This window comes from Marmota flaviventris, chromosome 20 (genome assembly GCF_047511675.1).
Source record: "Marmota flaviventris isolate mMarFla1 chromosome 20, mMarFla1.hap1, whole genome shotgun sequence".
Classification (NCBI taxonomy): Eukaryota; Metazoa; Chordata; class Mammalia; order Rodentia; family Sciuridae; genus Marmota; species Marmota flaviventris.
The window spans coordinates 9,779,234-9,792,063 of NC_092517.1; the positions used below are offsets into that span (position 1 = coordinate 9,779,234).

Below are 12,830 nucleotides of genomic sequence, written 5' to 3' on the forward strand. Positions count from 1 at the left end.
ATCTCCAGTAAAAAGATAAAAATAAAATGGAGTCAGTCACCCTAAAGGTGCATGTCACTCAGCTGAAACTAAGCTGCTTATCTCATTTTCTGGAGAAAACAAGGATGGGAGATAACAGCCAAATATCTACAAGGACTTTCCTTTTCCTTAATCTTTACAACACATACAAAGTAACCTGATTTAACTAACTGGTTACTTTTCTATTGCTCTTGTAGCCAAAGTAACTTTGAATAACCAATTGGTTTTTGCTCATTGTTTCCTTTTCCCAGCCCTCCTCTGTAAAAACAATCTCTTCTGCTCAGCCCATCAGAATGCTTATGTTTATTCTATTGTATGGAATGAAGTGTGGCCCGATTCTGGGATCAAAAAATAAATAAAATAAAAATAAAACTCACAAAGATCTTCAACCTGCTGTAATTGTGTCTTTTGACAAAACTAAGATGAAAAAGCCAGCAAGAGGGACTGGAGTTGTAGCTCAGCAGTACAGCGCTTGCCTAGCACCAGTGGGGCACTGGGTTTCATCCTCAGCCCCACATAAAAATAAATAAAGGCACTGTGTCCATATACAAGTAAAAAAAAATAAACTAATAAATAAATAAATAAATAATGCCAGCAAGACCCAATCGCACTCAAGTCGCTGGTCCTACAGCAATGGCCAGGGAAGGTTTCCAGGAGAAGCTGGGCGAGGTGGCGCATACCTGCCATCCCAGCGACTCAGGAGGCTGAGGCAGGAGGATTGAAGGTTCGAAGGCAGCCTCGGCAATTTAGCGAGGTCCTAAGCAACCTAGTAAGACCCGGTCTCAAAATAGAAATTTAAAAAAAAATAATAATAATAATGAATTTAAAAGGGCTGGGGACGTGGCTCAGTAGTTAAGAGGCTCTGGGTTCCATCCCTGGTACCCCCCCCCCCCCAAAAAAAAGTGTCCAGGAGAAGCAGGATATCAGAAAAGATAAGCTAAGGCTTCAAATAGTCCACTGGAGGCAGAAATTTGGAGGCTCCCCGGGTCCTTCGCTACCTTTCTGCGCCGGTCAGGGAGCGGACACCCCCACCAGAGAGGGCGGAATCCTCACAAATTCCTCAAGGGACCCCAAAAGTCTATTCGGACCCCTGGGCGCAAACACTAGCTGCCGTCTTCCCACTTCCCAGCCAGTCCCGGGTCTTCAAACCCGGCGCGCGGGTCTCCCGCCTCACCCCGTCTCCTCAGCCCTCGTCCACGCCCGCGCCCCGGCCAGGCCCCTCCCGCGCTCAGGAGAAACTCAACACGTCCTTCCGTGCTCCCCAAGTTTTGCCCGTACCTCACACGGTTTGGTTACTAGCGGCTAGGCTTTGGGCTCAGAACAAGGGGGAGCCAGACCAAAGCCTTGGAGGAAAGCTGAGAGAAGAGGCGGGAAAACCACAACTCCCATGAGGCAGTGGGGGCGCTGGAACCACGCTCCCGGCATCCTCCGCGGGGCTCCAGCCCGGCACCGCCGGTGGCGCCGCGTGAGGAGGCTAAGTGTTCGCGGAAGTTATGGCGAAGAAGCGGCCTTTCGGGATGGCAGCGTCTGAGGAAGAGACTGAGGCCCTGACAGGACTGCTGGATGTGGCGCGGGGCCTGGAGAACTTGCCAGTGAGCGCCTGGCCCCCGGGGGCGAGGCCGGCGCCCTTCCAGGTAGGAGCGGGGCTAGACGGCCGTGAGAGAGCTGAGGCAGGGGCGGGGCTAGACGGCCTAGAGCTGAGGGCAGGGGCGGACCTAGGCGGCCGAGAAAGCTGGTGGCAAGGGCGGAGCCAGACGGCCGAGAGAGCTGAGGGCAGGGGCGGGGCTAGGCAGCCGAGAGAGCTCAGGGTAAAGGCGGGGCTACACGGTTGAGGGGAGAAGGGGCGGGGCTAAACGGCCTAGCGCTGAGGGCAGGGGCGGGGCTAGGCAGCCGAGAGAGCTCAGGGCAAAGGCGGGGCTACACGGTTGAGGGGAGAAGGGGCGGGGCTAAACGGCCTAGCGCTGAGGGCAGGGGCGGGGCTAGACGGCTGATGGAGTGGAGGAGGGGCGGGGCTAAACGGTCTAGCGCTGAGGGCAGTCTCGGGGGCGGGGCCGGTGCCCTTCCACGTAGGGGCGGGGCTAGGTGTCTTCCACAGGTAGTCGCGCAGCTCCCCCACCTGGTGGCACTTCTCAAACTTACTGGAATTGCCGGCAGTGTGGACCTTTTTTCTTACCTAGCCACACAGTTATTGGCTCCTGGGAAAAGTTCAGAAATGCACAGGCTTGGGTCTTTTTCTATAAACCTGTCGTTAAGACCTTAGGAAGGATTTTGTCCTCTTCTGTCCCTCTGTCCCTAGACTGGTAATTGCCTGGCGTGAAATACCAGAGGCTTCTTGAGGTCCCTTGGAAAGCTCCCTTACAGTCTGGCTTTTTGTTCAGACCTGTCCTCAGAATGCAGTGAGACATCCGGAGAAGATAAAATCAGTTACCTCTCTGGTCTCAGGTGCCTCATGTGTAAGATAAGGCTTAAGGCCTAGTAAAGGATCTCAGCCCCAAGTTGAAAACAGCCCCTAGAGTCTTGGCTGAGGGATCCCTCATGCTGTGAGGTCTTGAGCAAATACAAATTACCTTTTGAAACCTCAAAACCCTCCAATGTTCAGTTTAAATAATAGCACCTCTGTTCCCAATGGCTTTGAGAATTAACAGTAAAATTCCTGGTTTGCTACTCAATAATGCTCACTACTATTGCTATCCTGAAGACCTCTGTCTAACTTTCACACCACTCTGATCTTGGCATAAAAGTTGCCTGAGGAATTCAGAATGACAAAAAGTTTAAAAAGAAACCAAAGTATGTCAAAGTCAAGAGATTGATATTGGGAGATCTAGGTTCAGATAGAGCTTAGCCATCTTAGTTATTTAAGAGCCTTAGTTTCTTCATCTGCAATAATTTAAATATTTATAGCCCTTTCACATCCAGTATTAACATTGAGTCCTATGTGCCTTTTCTTCTTCCTGGAGTTGTTGTGAATTTCAAATGAGATGACAAATTCAATGGCAATTTTCAAAGAGCACGTAGGATATTAATGTCAGAAATGTTTATTATTCTCTCAAACAATAGTTTATGGCTAATAATACAACTGTCAATATTTGTAGTGGCAGGTTATGGTTAATAATACAAGTGGCTGGTGCTATATGAAACACTAATTCCTGAAAGATTATTGAAGACCAAACATTGCTGAATGCAGTTCTGGTCAGAACACTGATGTGTGTTTCTTCATTCAACAATAAGGGAGTGCCTGTAGTGTGCCATGTACTGTTAGGCCAGGCCCAGAAGCTGAGATGCTGGATCAGTTTCCACCCTAGGGCTATAGAAAGTTCTTGGGTGCCTTTATGGTTTATGCATTTTACTTAGAGCTTCTAACATGATAAATGCAGTTGTATTCCATTAATTATTATAGCAAATAGTTATTGAAAACTAAATGTATGTAAGGTGGTGAGTTGAACCTCAGAGAACACAATGAGCAAAGAAATGTATTTCTGGCCCTCAAAGATCTAACAACTGAGTAATCTTTTATTAGGTTATTAGTATTTTATTTTATTAGTATTTCTGCAACTTCAAACTGAGTGTGGGGGTGGTGTTTCTATAATCCCAAGCAGCTCAGGAGGCTGAGGCAGGAGATTGATAAGTTCAACCTGGGCAACATAGCAAGACCTCATCTCAAAAAATAAAATAATTCACTTAAGGATGAAATTAACACAAGAATAAATTAATTCATGTATCTTCTTAGAATCCTCATAATCATTAATGTTCATAAATCATGGGGTTTGACATGCTAGATATAGTTTTCAAAATGCACATTAAAATAAATACTTGTCTGTTTTCAAATGGGGGAGGAAGGAGACAAAGGGAAGCCTTATGATTGATCTCAGACCTGCAGCTGACAGCAAAAATGAAAATCAAGAGACTGAAACACACTCCAGCAGTTGTAGCTACTTGTGTTTGTGCACAACTCTTGGCAGGGAGTATTACAAGAAGATAGGATACTTTCCTCAAGGAATATAGTCTTACCAAGAAGCTAAAACATGCTTGATACATTTGAAAGACAAGCCTTACAGTATGTTCAACTAATGGTTTTGCATGTGATTCTAGGGATGGAACCCAGGACCTGGCACATGCTAGGCAAGTACTCCACCTCTGAGCTCCAGCCCAGCCCACCTCAGCTAATTTTTTTTTCCATATATTCAGGGAACAAAAACTAGTCTTATAAAAGGTCAAAACAGCTTACTTTTGCCAAACCCTTTCTTCACAAAAGTATGCACACAAAAGAATTAAGGCATGAAAAATGCAAGGTAAAAATAACTTTGTGTCTGGTTTGCTGTTGGGTATTGTGCAAAAAGGCAAAAAGAACATTCAAATATTCACATTGGAAACAAGCACATCATAATGTCATTGGTGTTGAAAGCCAAGTAGAAAATAAATTAATTGATTTTCTTAAGCTAAGAGTCAGATGTAATCATTTTTTAGGTCTCTGAAACCAGCTTCAAACATTATTTTTAAGATCTCAACTGGACCTTGATGAGAATTATCTGGCACACAGTCTCCTAATAACTGCTTGGAGCAAAAACAAACTTTTGAGGCTAGAGGCCAAGTACAAAGATTCTTGTAGCTGGGGTTTCAACACAACCAAAAAAGGAAAGAAGATTTGCACAACACTTTTTGAGATTCAGAATGGAGGCACAGGTTTTAAGCCCAGGATATCATGCAGTGTCATATTTCAGTTTCTAGGGCTTTGATACAGAATGTGACTCAAAAAGCCAAACTTCCAGTTAAAGGTTTTATCAAGAGCTGCAATCAAACAATCATGAAATAGCTCTGCAGCTCCTGCTCTGTGCCCAGGACTCTGGATAGGTACCCCCTCCATCACCAGGCCATATCCCAAACCTGATGACCATGCCTGTCCTATTTGTTTAAAAGACAAGACCTTCACACTAAGCACAACTAGAGGGCCCTACAGTCTGTGACACTCAAACCCTGAAGTTCATGCTGTTAAAAAATGCTGATCTACTTCAGAGAAGGAAGAAATAATGTGGACAAGAGTAGCCAAAGTATATTTGCTCTTCAACTTGCTGTATCCTGTTTCCATTTTGGCTTCTTGGGTAATTATTGTTTTATTTTTTTTTTAAATTCTCTTCAATTTTCTTAAAAAAAAAAAAACTTGAAATCTCCACCCAGTGCTTCAAGGATCTGGTTTCTAGGGCATCATTTTGTACTGACCATTTTGCATGTTCCCTACTCTTTCCTGAGCAGTTCAGTTCTCTGATACATAAAAAGAAAAAAAAAAAAAAAATTGTGACAATGCAAAAATGATAAAAGTTGCATTCTTCATGTTCTCATTTATATTTTTCTGGGTGGTCCCACATCCCAGCACATGTATATGAGAGGTATTAAAGCAGTATTTGTTGATGAATGAAAGAAGTCTGGGCTGGGTCAGCTCTTGGTTTTTCAACACTCCTAATGTATAAGCAATAGAAAACTAATTCCCAGACACAGTTTTGGCTTGAATATGTCTGAAGCTGGAGAGTATAACTCCAGAACTTTCTCCTTTACCATCCTACTAAACTGCCTGTGTGTTTTTTATTGAACACTGATGTGACAGCCACTAGAGTAAACTTTTTACATGGAATCTTTCACTTTATTTTGCTTTACAGCAACCTATGAAACAGATCAAAGTGTTTAGAGGGGTTAAGTAATTTACCAGAAATGTTATAAATATTACATCTAAATATAGTATCAAGAAGAATTAGGAGAAGCTAAAATTTTAAAAGAAGTGCTTGGCACTGAATACAGTGTTTTATTTCCAGTTCATGATAACCACCCCAAGAATGAGTATCATCCCATCTTATCATTGCTCATCCATCCAAAGCTTAGCAAGTCATCTGCCTACTCACCATGCTGATGAGCCTGGTTCTATGTACGTCTCCTTTAGGACAGGCCATGTTCTGCACTAGAAGCTTTCCACCACTTGAACAGTATTCCCAACCACTGTCATGGGTTTTCTTTTTATTTCTTTTTTCTTTTGGAACTGGGGATTGAACCTAAAGGTGCTTTATCGCAAGCTGCATCTCCAGCTGTTACATTCCATGCAACAAAAACACTCAGGGTCACTCCAGGTGAACTGGGCTGCACAAAATAACCCTATAAGAGAGAGATACCTTTTTCTTTGGGATCCTGTGATGGCTCCTCTGACCTGAAGGTTCTGCAGAAAGAGAGAGAGAAAGAGAGAGAGAGAGACAGAGCATGTGCTGAACCCTTTTTTTTTGAAGAGAAGCCATTCAAATGAGGCAAGGGGTCAGGTTTCAGGGGGTTGAGTCTAGCTTCATGATGTCTGCTGTCAGCAGGTTGAATGACATCTAGGAAGGCCACACCCAAAGGCAGAGCAAGAGAAGGAGACACACAAAGGGCGTTTCCATGGACGTTCTATCCCAACAGGGCAAAGGGTAGTATTACAAAGGAATAGGTGAATGTAGCTCAACTCCATGGGTGACATGCCTACATCTGAAGACACACCCTCAAACTTCCTGGACCGGGGCAATGTCCAGGTCACTATGAAATGTAGTGACCGGTCAAACAAAGCCTTTCTGCTCCAGGATGGAAGGCGCGAATCATTCAGAGTAGCTCCCCACACCCAGCCCCTTTTATTTTTTATTTTTAGACAGGGCCTCACTAAGTTGCTGAGGTTGGCCTTGAATTTGCTATCCTCCTGCCTCAGCCTCCTGAGCTGCCGGGATTACAGGCATGTGCTATCACAACTGGAAGTCACTAGTTTTCTGTGTGGCCTCCTGCACACTCTGGTCTAGTCTCACCCTCCATCTGGACACCATCTTTGACTACAGCCATTGCCTAGACCATCCTCAGCTTTCCCCCTACTGCATCAGTCAGGACGCATTTGTTTGCAAGAAACAACACAAACTGCCTCAAGCAAAAGAGGGAACAAATTGCCTCACATAACAGAAAAGTCCAAAAGTGGATAGGCATGCCTGGATCCAAGACTCTGACAGTGCCATCAAATGCTCCTTCCACCACATTCCCTCTTCCTCCTGCTTCCCCTTGCTAGAGCTGGCTGTCCATTCACATGTCTGTCTATGTGGCAAACTGGGGGATGCCAGGCAGACATCTGCGGTTTAGCAACTCCAATGGAAAGAGAATGCCACTCCTCTACTGTTCAGGAACAAGTCCCAGGGCTGCACGGCATGGATCCAGCTTAGGTCACGCGTCCATCATCAACCAAGCAGTGTTCCCTTTAACCAGGTCCAGATCCCTGTCCAACAAGGACCCTCATCCAAACCACGGAGGCCAGAGCAGTGAGGGGTCTGCTGGGAAGAGTTGGGGCTGTGTTATCAAAAGAATGGAGCTGGGTGGGTGGGAACATGTCTGTATGGCTACCAGGCCCAAGCTGTGCTCTCCCCACACGATGGAGGAGAAAATGGAGATGAATAAAGATAAAAATGATTTTCAATGACCATAGATAGCAGGATAAATGACTACATCCATCAAAAAAATTTATTCTTTTTAAACAGGAAATTTACCCAGAAGTCTGTCTTATCCTCCTGAAGGTATCTGTGACTCATTTAGCATTAACTGTCATTTGTAACCTAAGCCCCTAAAGCATGTTAGATTATGCATCAAGTTTAACAGGGCCTCACAGGCTACAGGTACTCTACCACTGAACTATACACCCCCATCCCTTAAAAATATAACATTTTAGTTGTAGATGGACACAATGCCTTTATTTTATTTATTTTTATATGGTACTGAGGATCTAACCCAGTACCTCACATGTGCTAGGCAAGCACTCTACCACTAAGCCACAACCTCAGCCACCACATTTTAGAGTCTTTTAAATTAAGATTTTAATCTAAGATTTTCAAAAATTTTTTAGATTCTTATTTTTTTTAATTTGTAAGTAAAAATAAGCAAATGAAACTATTTTTTTTCAGCAAGAAATAATATGGTCTTCTAGTTAGAACACTGCAGTAAGTCAAACTTTATTTTAAAAGGCATTATCTATGTCAAAAATATTTTAGTGATTTATGTAGTACATTAAAAATGTGTACACCTTGAAGAACAAATCAATTTAAAATAATTCCTTGTGAAAACTTTACAAAGAGATGGTGAAATCTTCATTTCACAAGTACCTCTTGTCAAATGTGATGTGCACCTCTAATCCCAGTGACTCAGGAAGCTGAGGCAGGAGGATTGCCAAGTTCAAAGCCAGCCTCAGCAACTTAGCAAGACCTTGACTCAAAATTAATAAATAAATAAAAGGCTAGGGAAATAGGTCAGTGTCAAAGCTCCCTAGGTTTAATCCTTAGTAATGCAAAGATGAGGGGGGGGGAGATGCCTGGGTAACCTTTTACATTTCAACATTGAACTTTAAAAAGCCAGAGGTAACTTCTGCATGAGAAGGCACTCATTGAATTTGACTGATAGAGGCATCTTTTCCCAAGCCTTCGTTCATCCCTTTGGAACATCCCTGCTGAGCTAAAACTGTAAGAAACACCAACAGGTCTTTCACTCTGCACCCCCAAATCACTTTTTAAGCAGAGTGTTGGCCTGCCCCCACAGGTTCTCCCACGCATCACCTCCTCATCTCTCACCAGAGATGTCAATCCTCCCCCACCCCCAGCTCAGCATTTTTTCTTAAGCATAGGGTTCTGCACTTAACTGCATAGCTCCGCTGAGGCCTCCACAGAGTGTAGCTACATGCTGTTCAGTGCCTTTCAAAATCCTGGCTGGGAGACATAGTGTCAATGGAGAGCTGGCTCCATAAATGAAGGATGTGCAGCAGGAACATTCCTCTAGGAGCTCCAAAGCCTGTCCTCAAAGGAAAGGCCGTGCTGCCGGTGCCTTTCGGAACTGCCCTTACTCAGCTACATAGGACAGCATGCCAGTGGACTTTATTAAGGGTCAGAAGAAAAATCATCCCTGGAAACCACTTCCTGGAAAAGAATGGTTTGGAAGAACATGGGTGAAAGTTTTCTCTGGTGCCAATACTGGGAGGTCAGTGCTGTATCTGAACAGTGAGATTATTCCTTACACAGAGAACAAGCCTTATGTCTGATCAAATGTCCATCTTGGAAATTGCTGCACTCAGGTAGAGCTGAGAGCCTGCTTCTATTACACACATTGTTATGTCTAAGATCAATGGATTGGCTTGGTTTTATTTCCCCTCTCACTTTGTATTAGCTTTCTGCTACTGTTAAAAAATACCTAAGATAATAAACTTTTTAAAAAGAAAGGTTAATTTTGGCTCACAGTTTTGGAGGTTTTGGTGTGTGCTTCAGTGGCTCCATTGCTTTTTGGCCTGTAACAAGGCAGAACATCATGGTGGGAGCACATCATAGAGGAGGGTACTCACTTCATGGCAGTGACAAAAGAGGGACAAGAAGAGACTGGAGTCCCAATAACTCCCACACGTACCCCTATGACCTCCCAGTAGGCCCCACCTCTTAGAGGTCCCACCACCTCCCAATAGCACAGCAGGCTGGGACCAAGCATTGAACACACGGGCGTCTCGGGTACATTTATCAAGCCCATAGCATACCTCATCTTCTCAATTGTTGTTCATTTATCTTACCTTTGTGAATCTCATTAAGTCCTTTTAGGAAGAAGCAGTATAAATAAATGAGTTAAATTCCATATAAGAATTATTCTACATGTAAATAAATGTGCTGGGCTCCTGGGGGGTACTCCAGTCTTCAGGGTTCGAAAACAGGCTTCATGGTGACGGTGAGGAAGTAACCAGAGACCAGCACTCACACAGATTCTAGCTTTAGGGTTTCCTTCTTTCTCCATAACATTTTATAAACATGTTTTGAAAGTACAAGTACTTTTTAAAGACCAAGAAGTATTTATCCCTTTATCCCTTTCTCATTTAATAAGAACAGAATTTACATATATATTCCATTTATAATGAATTTATCTATTATCTATGTGAAAAATACCATTTTTTGAAATTTTGTCTGCAATTGACTTCTCATTTATCCCCCTGAAAAGGATCTGAAGTAAATGACAATAAAAATATGTACATGCACTGTCTGATAAAGGTAACAGCAAAATCTAAGCTAAAACACTGAAGTGCATGTATGTAGACATTAAATTCAGAGAAAGCAGATTTTTCTTGTTGTTATCCTTAATCCTAAAATAAAACCACACACATTTAAATCTAAAACTCGATATCTTTTAAATTGGAGAGACAGCTTTTGGGGCAGTATTTTGGTGTATTGTGTTTTGTTAGCTTTGTTTTGTTCTGCCCTCAATTTTATGTAGGCTAGAAATAGGAAGTATCCAAGCCAAAAGCTATATGATGTCATAGGTATATGACATGTCAGGTAGCTTTTCACTACCTGATGTGACATGTGTATGTGTGAGTGTGCACATGACCTGCCAGATCGACTTGCAGTGTTTTTTTGCAGTATACTCCTGATCATGTCGTGGGACCTGGAGCAGACATCGATCCCACTGAAATAACCTTTCCTGGGTGCACATGTGTCACCACCTCCTGCGTCCCTGGCACTTGCTCCTGTCTCCGCCACGAAGAGAACTACGATGGCAGTCAGTGCCTTAGAGACATGGGATCATCGGAAGCCACGTATGCCCGGCCTGTCTTCGAATGTAACATCCTGTGCCAGTGTGGCGAGCACTGCAGAAACCGAGTGGTGCAGAGGGGTCTGCAGTTCCACCTCCAGGTGTTCAAGACGGAGAAGAAGGGCTGGGGACTTCGCACCCTGGAATTCATACCAAAGGGAAGGTTCGTCTGTGAATATGCCGGGGAGGTTCTGGGATTCTCTGAAGTACAGAGGAGAGTTCACTTACAGACAGCACAGGACTCAAATTACATCATAGCCATCAGGGAACATGTTTGTGACGGGCAGGTGATGGAGACCTTTGTTGACCCCACCTATGTGGGGAATGCAGGAAGGTTCCTGAATCATTCTTGTGAGCCCAACCTGTTGATGATTCCTGTCCGAATAGACTCCATGGTACCCAAGTTGGCACTTTTTGCAGCCAAAGACATTTGGCCAGGAGAAGAACTCTCCTATGATTATTCGGGAAGATTTCTGAATCTAATGGACAGGGAAGCCAAGGAAAGGCCACATGATGAGAAACTGAGAAAACCGTGTCACTGTGGCGCCAAGTCATGCCTCGCCTTCCTGCCCTACGACAGTTCACTGTACTGTCCCTTGGAAAAGCCGGACAGCAATTAGGAAGGCAGTTGCCACCCAATGCCTCCCTCCAGGGGCAGGAGTCCAAGGGCAGTGGGCACATGGGGCTCAACTCACTTCTACTTTCCCCTCCGTAAGCAGCTTCCACTCTAAGCAGGTCTGCTCGGTGCCCAGCAGCTTGCCAGGAGGGCAGTGGTTGTCTGCCTGGCTGTAGTAAGTTAAATTCAGGAATGTGGCAGAGACTGCAAGTTGTCCACCAATATCCTCCCCCCTCCCCGCCCTACTTTTATAATAGAATCCTCATTTTTACCTAGTTACATGACTAACCAGAGTACTTGTCTTCCTAGTTAGCTGTGGCTAGGTGATTGTGTTAAAGCTTACAGGATAGAAGCAAAAATGGTGTGTCCTTAAATGGAGATATCCTGTCCTTCCCCCTCTTTCATCCTGTAAGCTGGAATGTATACATGAAGGCTGGAGCCAGGGCAGCCATCCTGAACTCCAAAATGACCCCAGGAAAGGGTCACAAATAGCAAATCGATAGAGGAGCATGGATGTCTGGTAATGTAGAAAATGCCACCGGTTATGATCAGACCCCTTTGGAGACTTGTAGGTGAGAAATAGTCTCTCCCTTATTTAAGCTACTCTTATTCTGCACTTGCAAGAACCTAATCATTATTCAGGGTGCACACCTTGCCCTAGGATCTAAAGTTGGTCCTTTTCAACAGATTTTATCAGTAATAAAGCTAATTTTTTTCTGTCTGACACCTGCATCTTATATCTCATTTGTTTTTAAACATGGATTAAGGAAAAGGCATTATTAATTATCACCCGTTTAAACCCTAATAATAATCACCAATGACAAAAAAAAAAGTAACCATGAAGGTGACGTCGTGTCATACCTAAAAGTCAGAAAAGGAAGCACACTGTAAAATTTTCACTCTACAGTTGGCTGTACTCTAGAGCTTGTCAGCCTCACTTCTTCATGTATCAGTAACACAAAAATAACTTTGTCACCACCACAAAAGGCCATGGAGGTTTCATCTCTTGTAAGCTTTTGGGGAAACAAAGATCTTTGCCTTCCTTCCAACAAGAATATTGCAAAAATAAAGTTACTATGGAGGGGCTGGGGATATGGCTCAGCGGTAGAATGCTTGCCTACCAAGTGCGAGGCCCTGGGTTTGATCCTCAGCACCACATAAAAATAAATAAACAAAGGTATTGTGTACAACTAAAACAATAAATATTTTAAAAAATTACTATGGACATTAGACATTTTGAAAGACAATTATTTGAGGCCCTACAGTATTATTTAATAAATAACTTGGTTTCTTCTGTGGAACATTTCAACCCTACCTCTTGCCAGGAGGAGGCCCTGCACTTAAATTTAAAAGGGAAATCACAGGTATCCATCTGAGGTAGAACGCCCTATTCCTGCGTAATATCATGTTACCTGTGTGCTTTAACTTACAATGAAATGATATGTGAATCCTATTTCAGTAAAGCTGTTTTTTTCCAGTAGTTAACATGCTCTCATAGCATTATCAGGAGTGATTCCCCGTAGAATGAGACAGCAAATCTCCATAAAATGCCCCCAACTACAAATGTATAATGTCAGTCTTCCTCCGAACTAAGAGCCTTCCTTCCAAC

The 12,830-nt window shown here is 43.7% G+C and overlaps 1 protein-coding gene across 2 annotated transcripts in view; it reads left to right on the forward strand.

The window, feature by feature from the left end:
- The first annotated feature begins 1,460 nt into the window (after positions 1-1,460).
- LOC114089957 (histone-lysine N-methyltransferase SETMAR) overlaps positions 1,461-12,830 on the forward strand; it is a 69,081-nt gene continuing 57,711 nt past the window's right edge. The window contains exons 1-2 of one of the 2 annotated variants that reach the window (XM_027931967.2): positions 1,461-1,652; positions 10,434-11,945. In XM_027931967.2, the coding sequence (XP_027787768.2) occupies positions 1,512-1,652; positions 10,434-11,225 (933 nt within the window). In that variant the 5' untranslated portion in view covers positions 1,461-1,511 and the 3' untranslated portion in view covers positions 11,226-11,945. Of the gene's footprint in view, positions 1,653-10,433; positions 11,946-12,830 lie in introns of those variants that run through there. The other variant, XR_011705559.1, reaches the window with a different exon arrangement.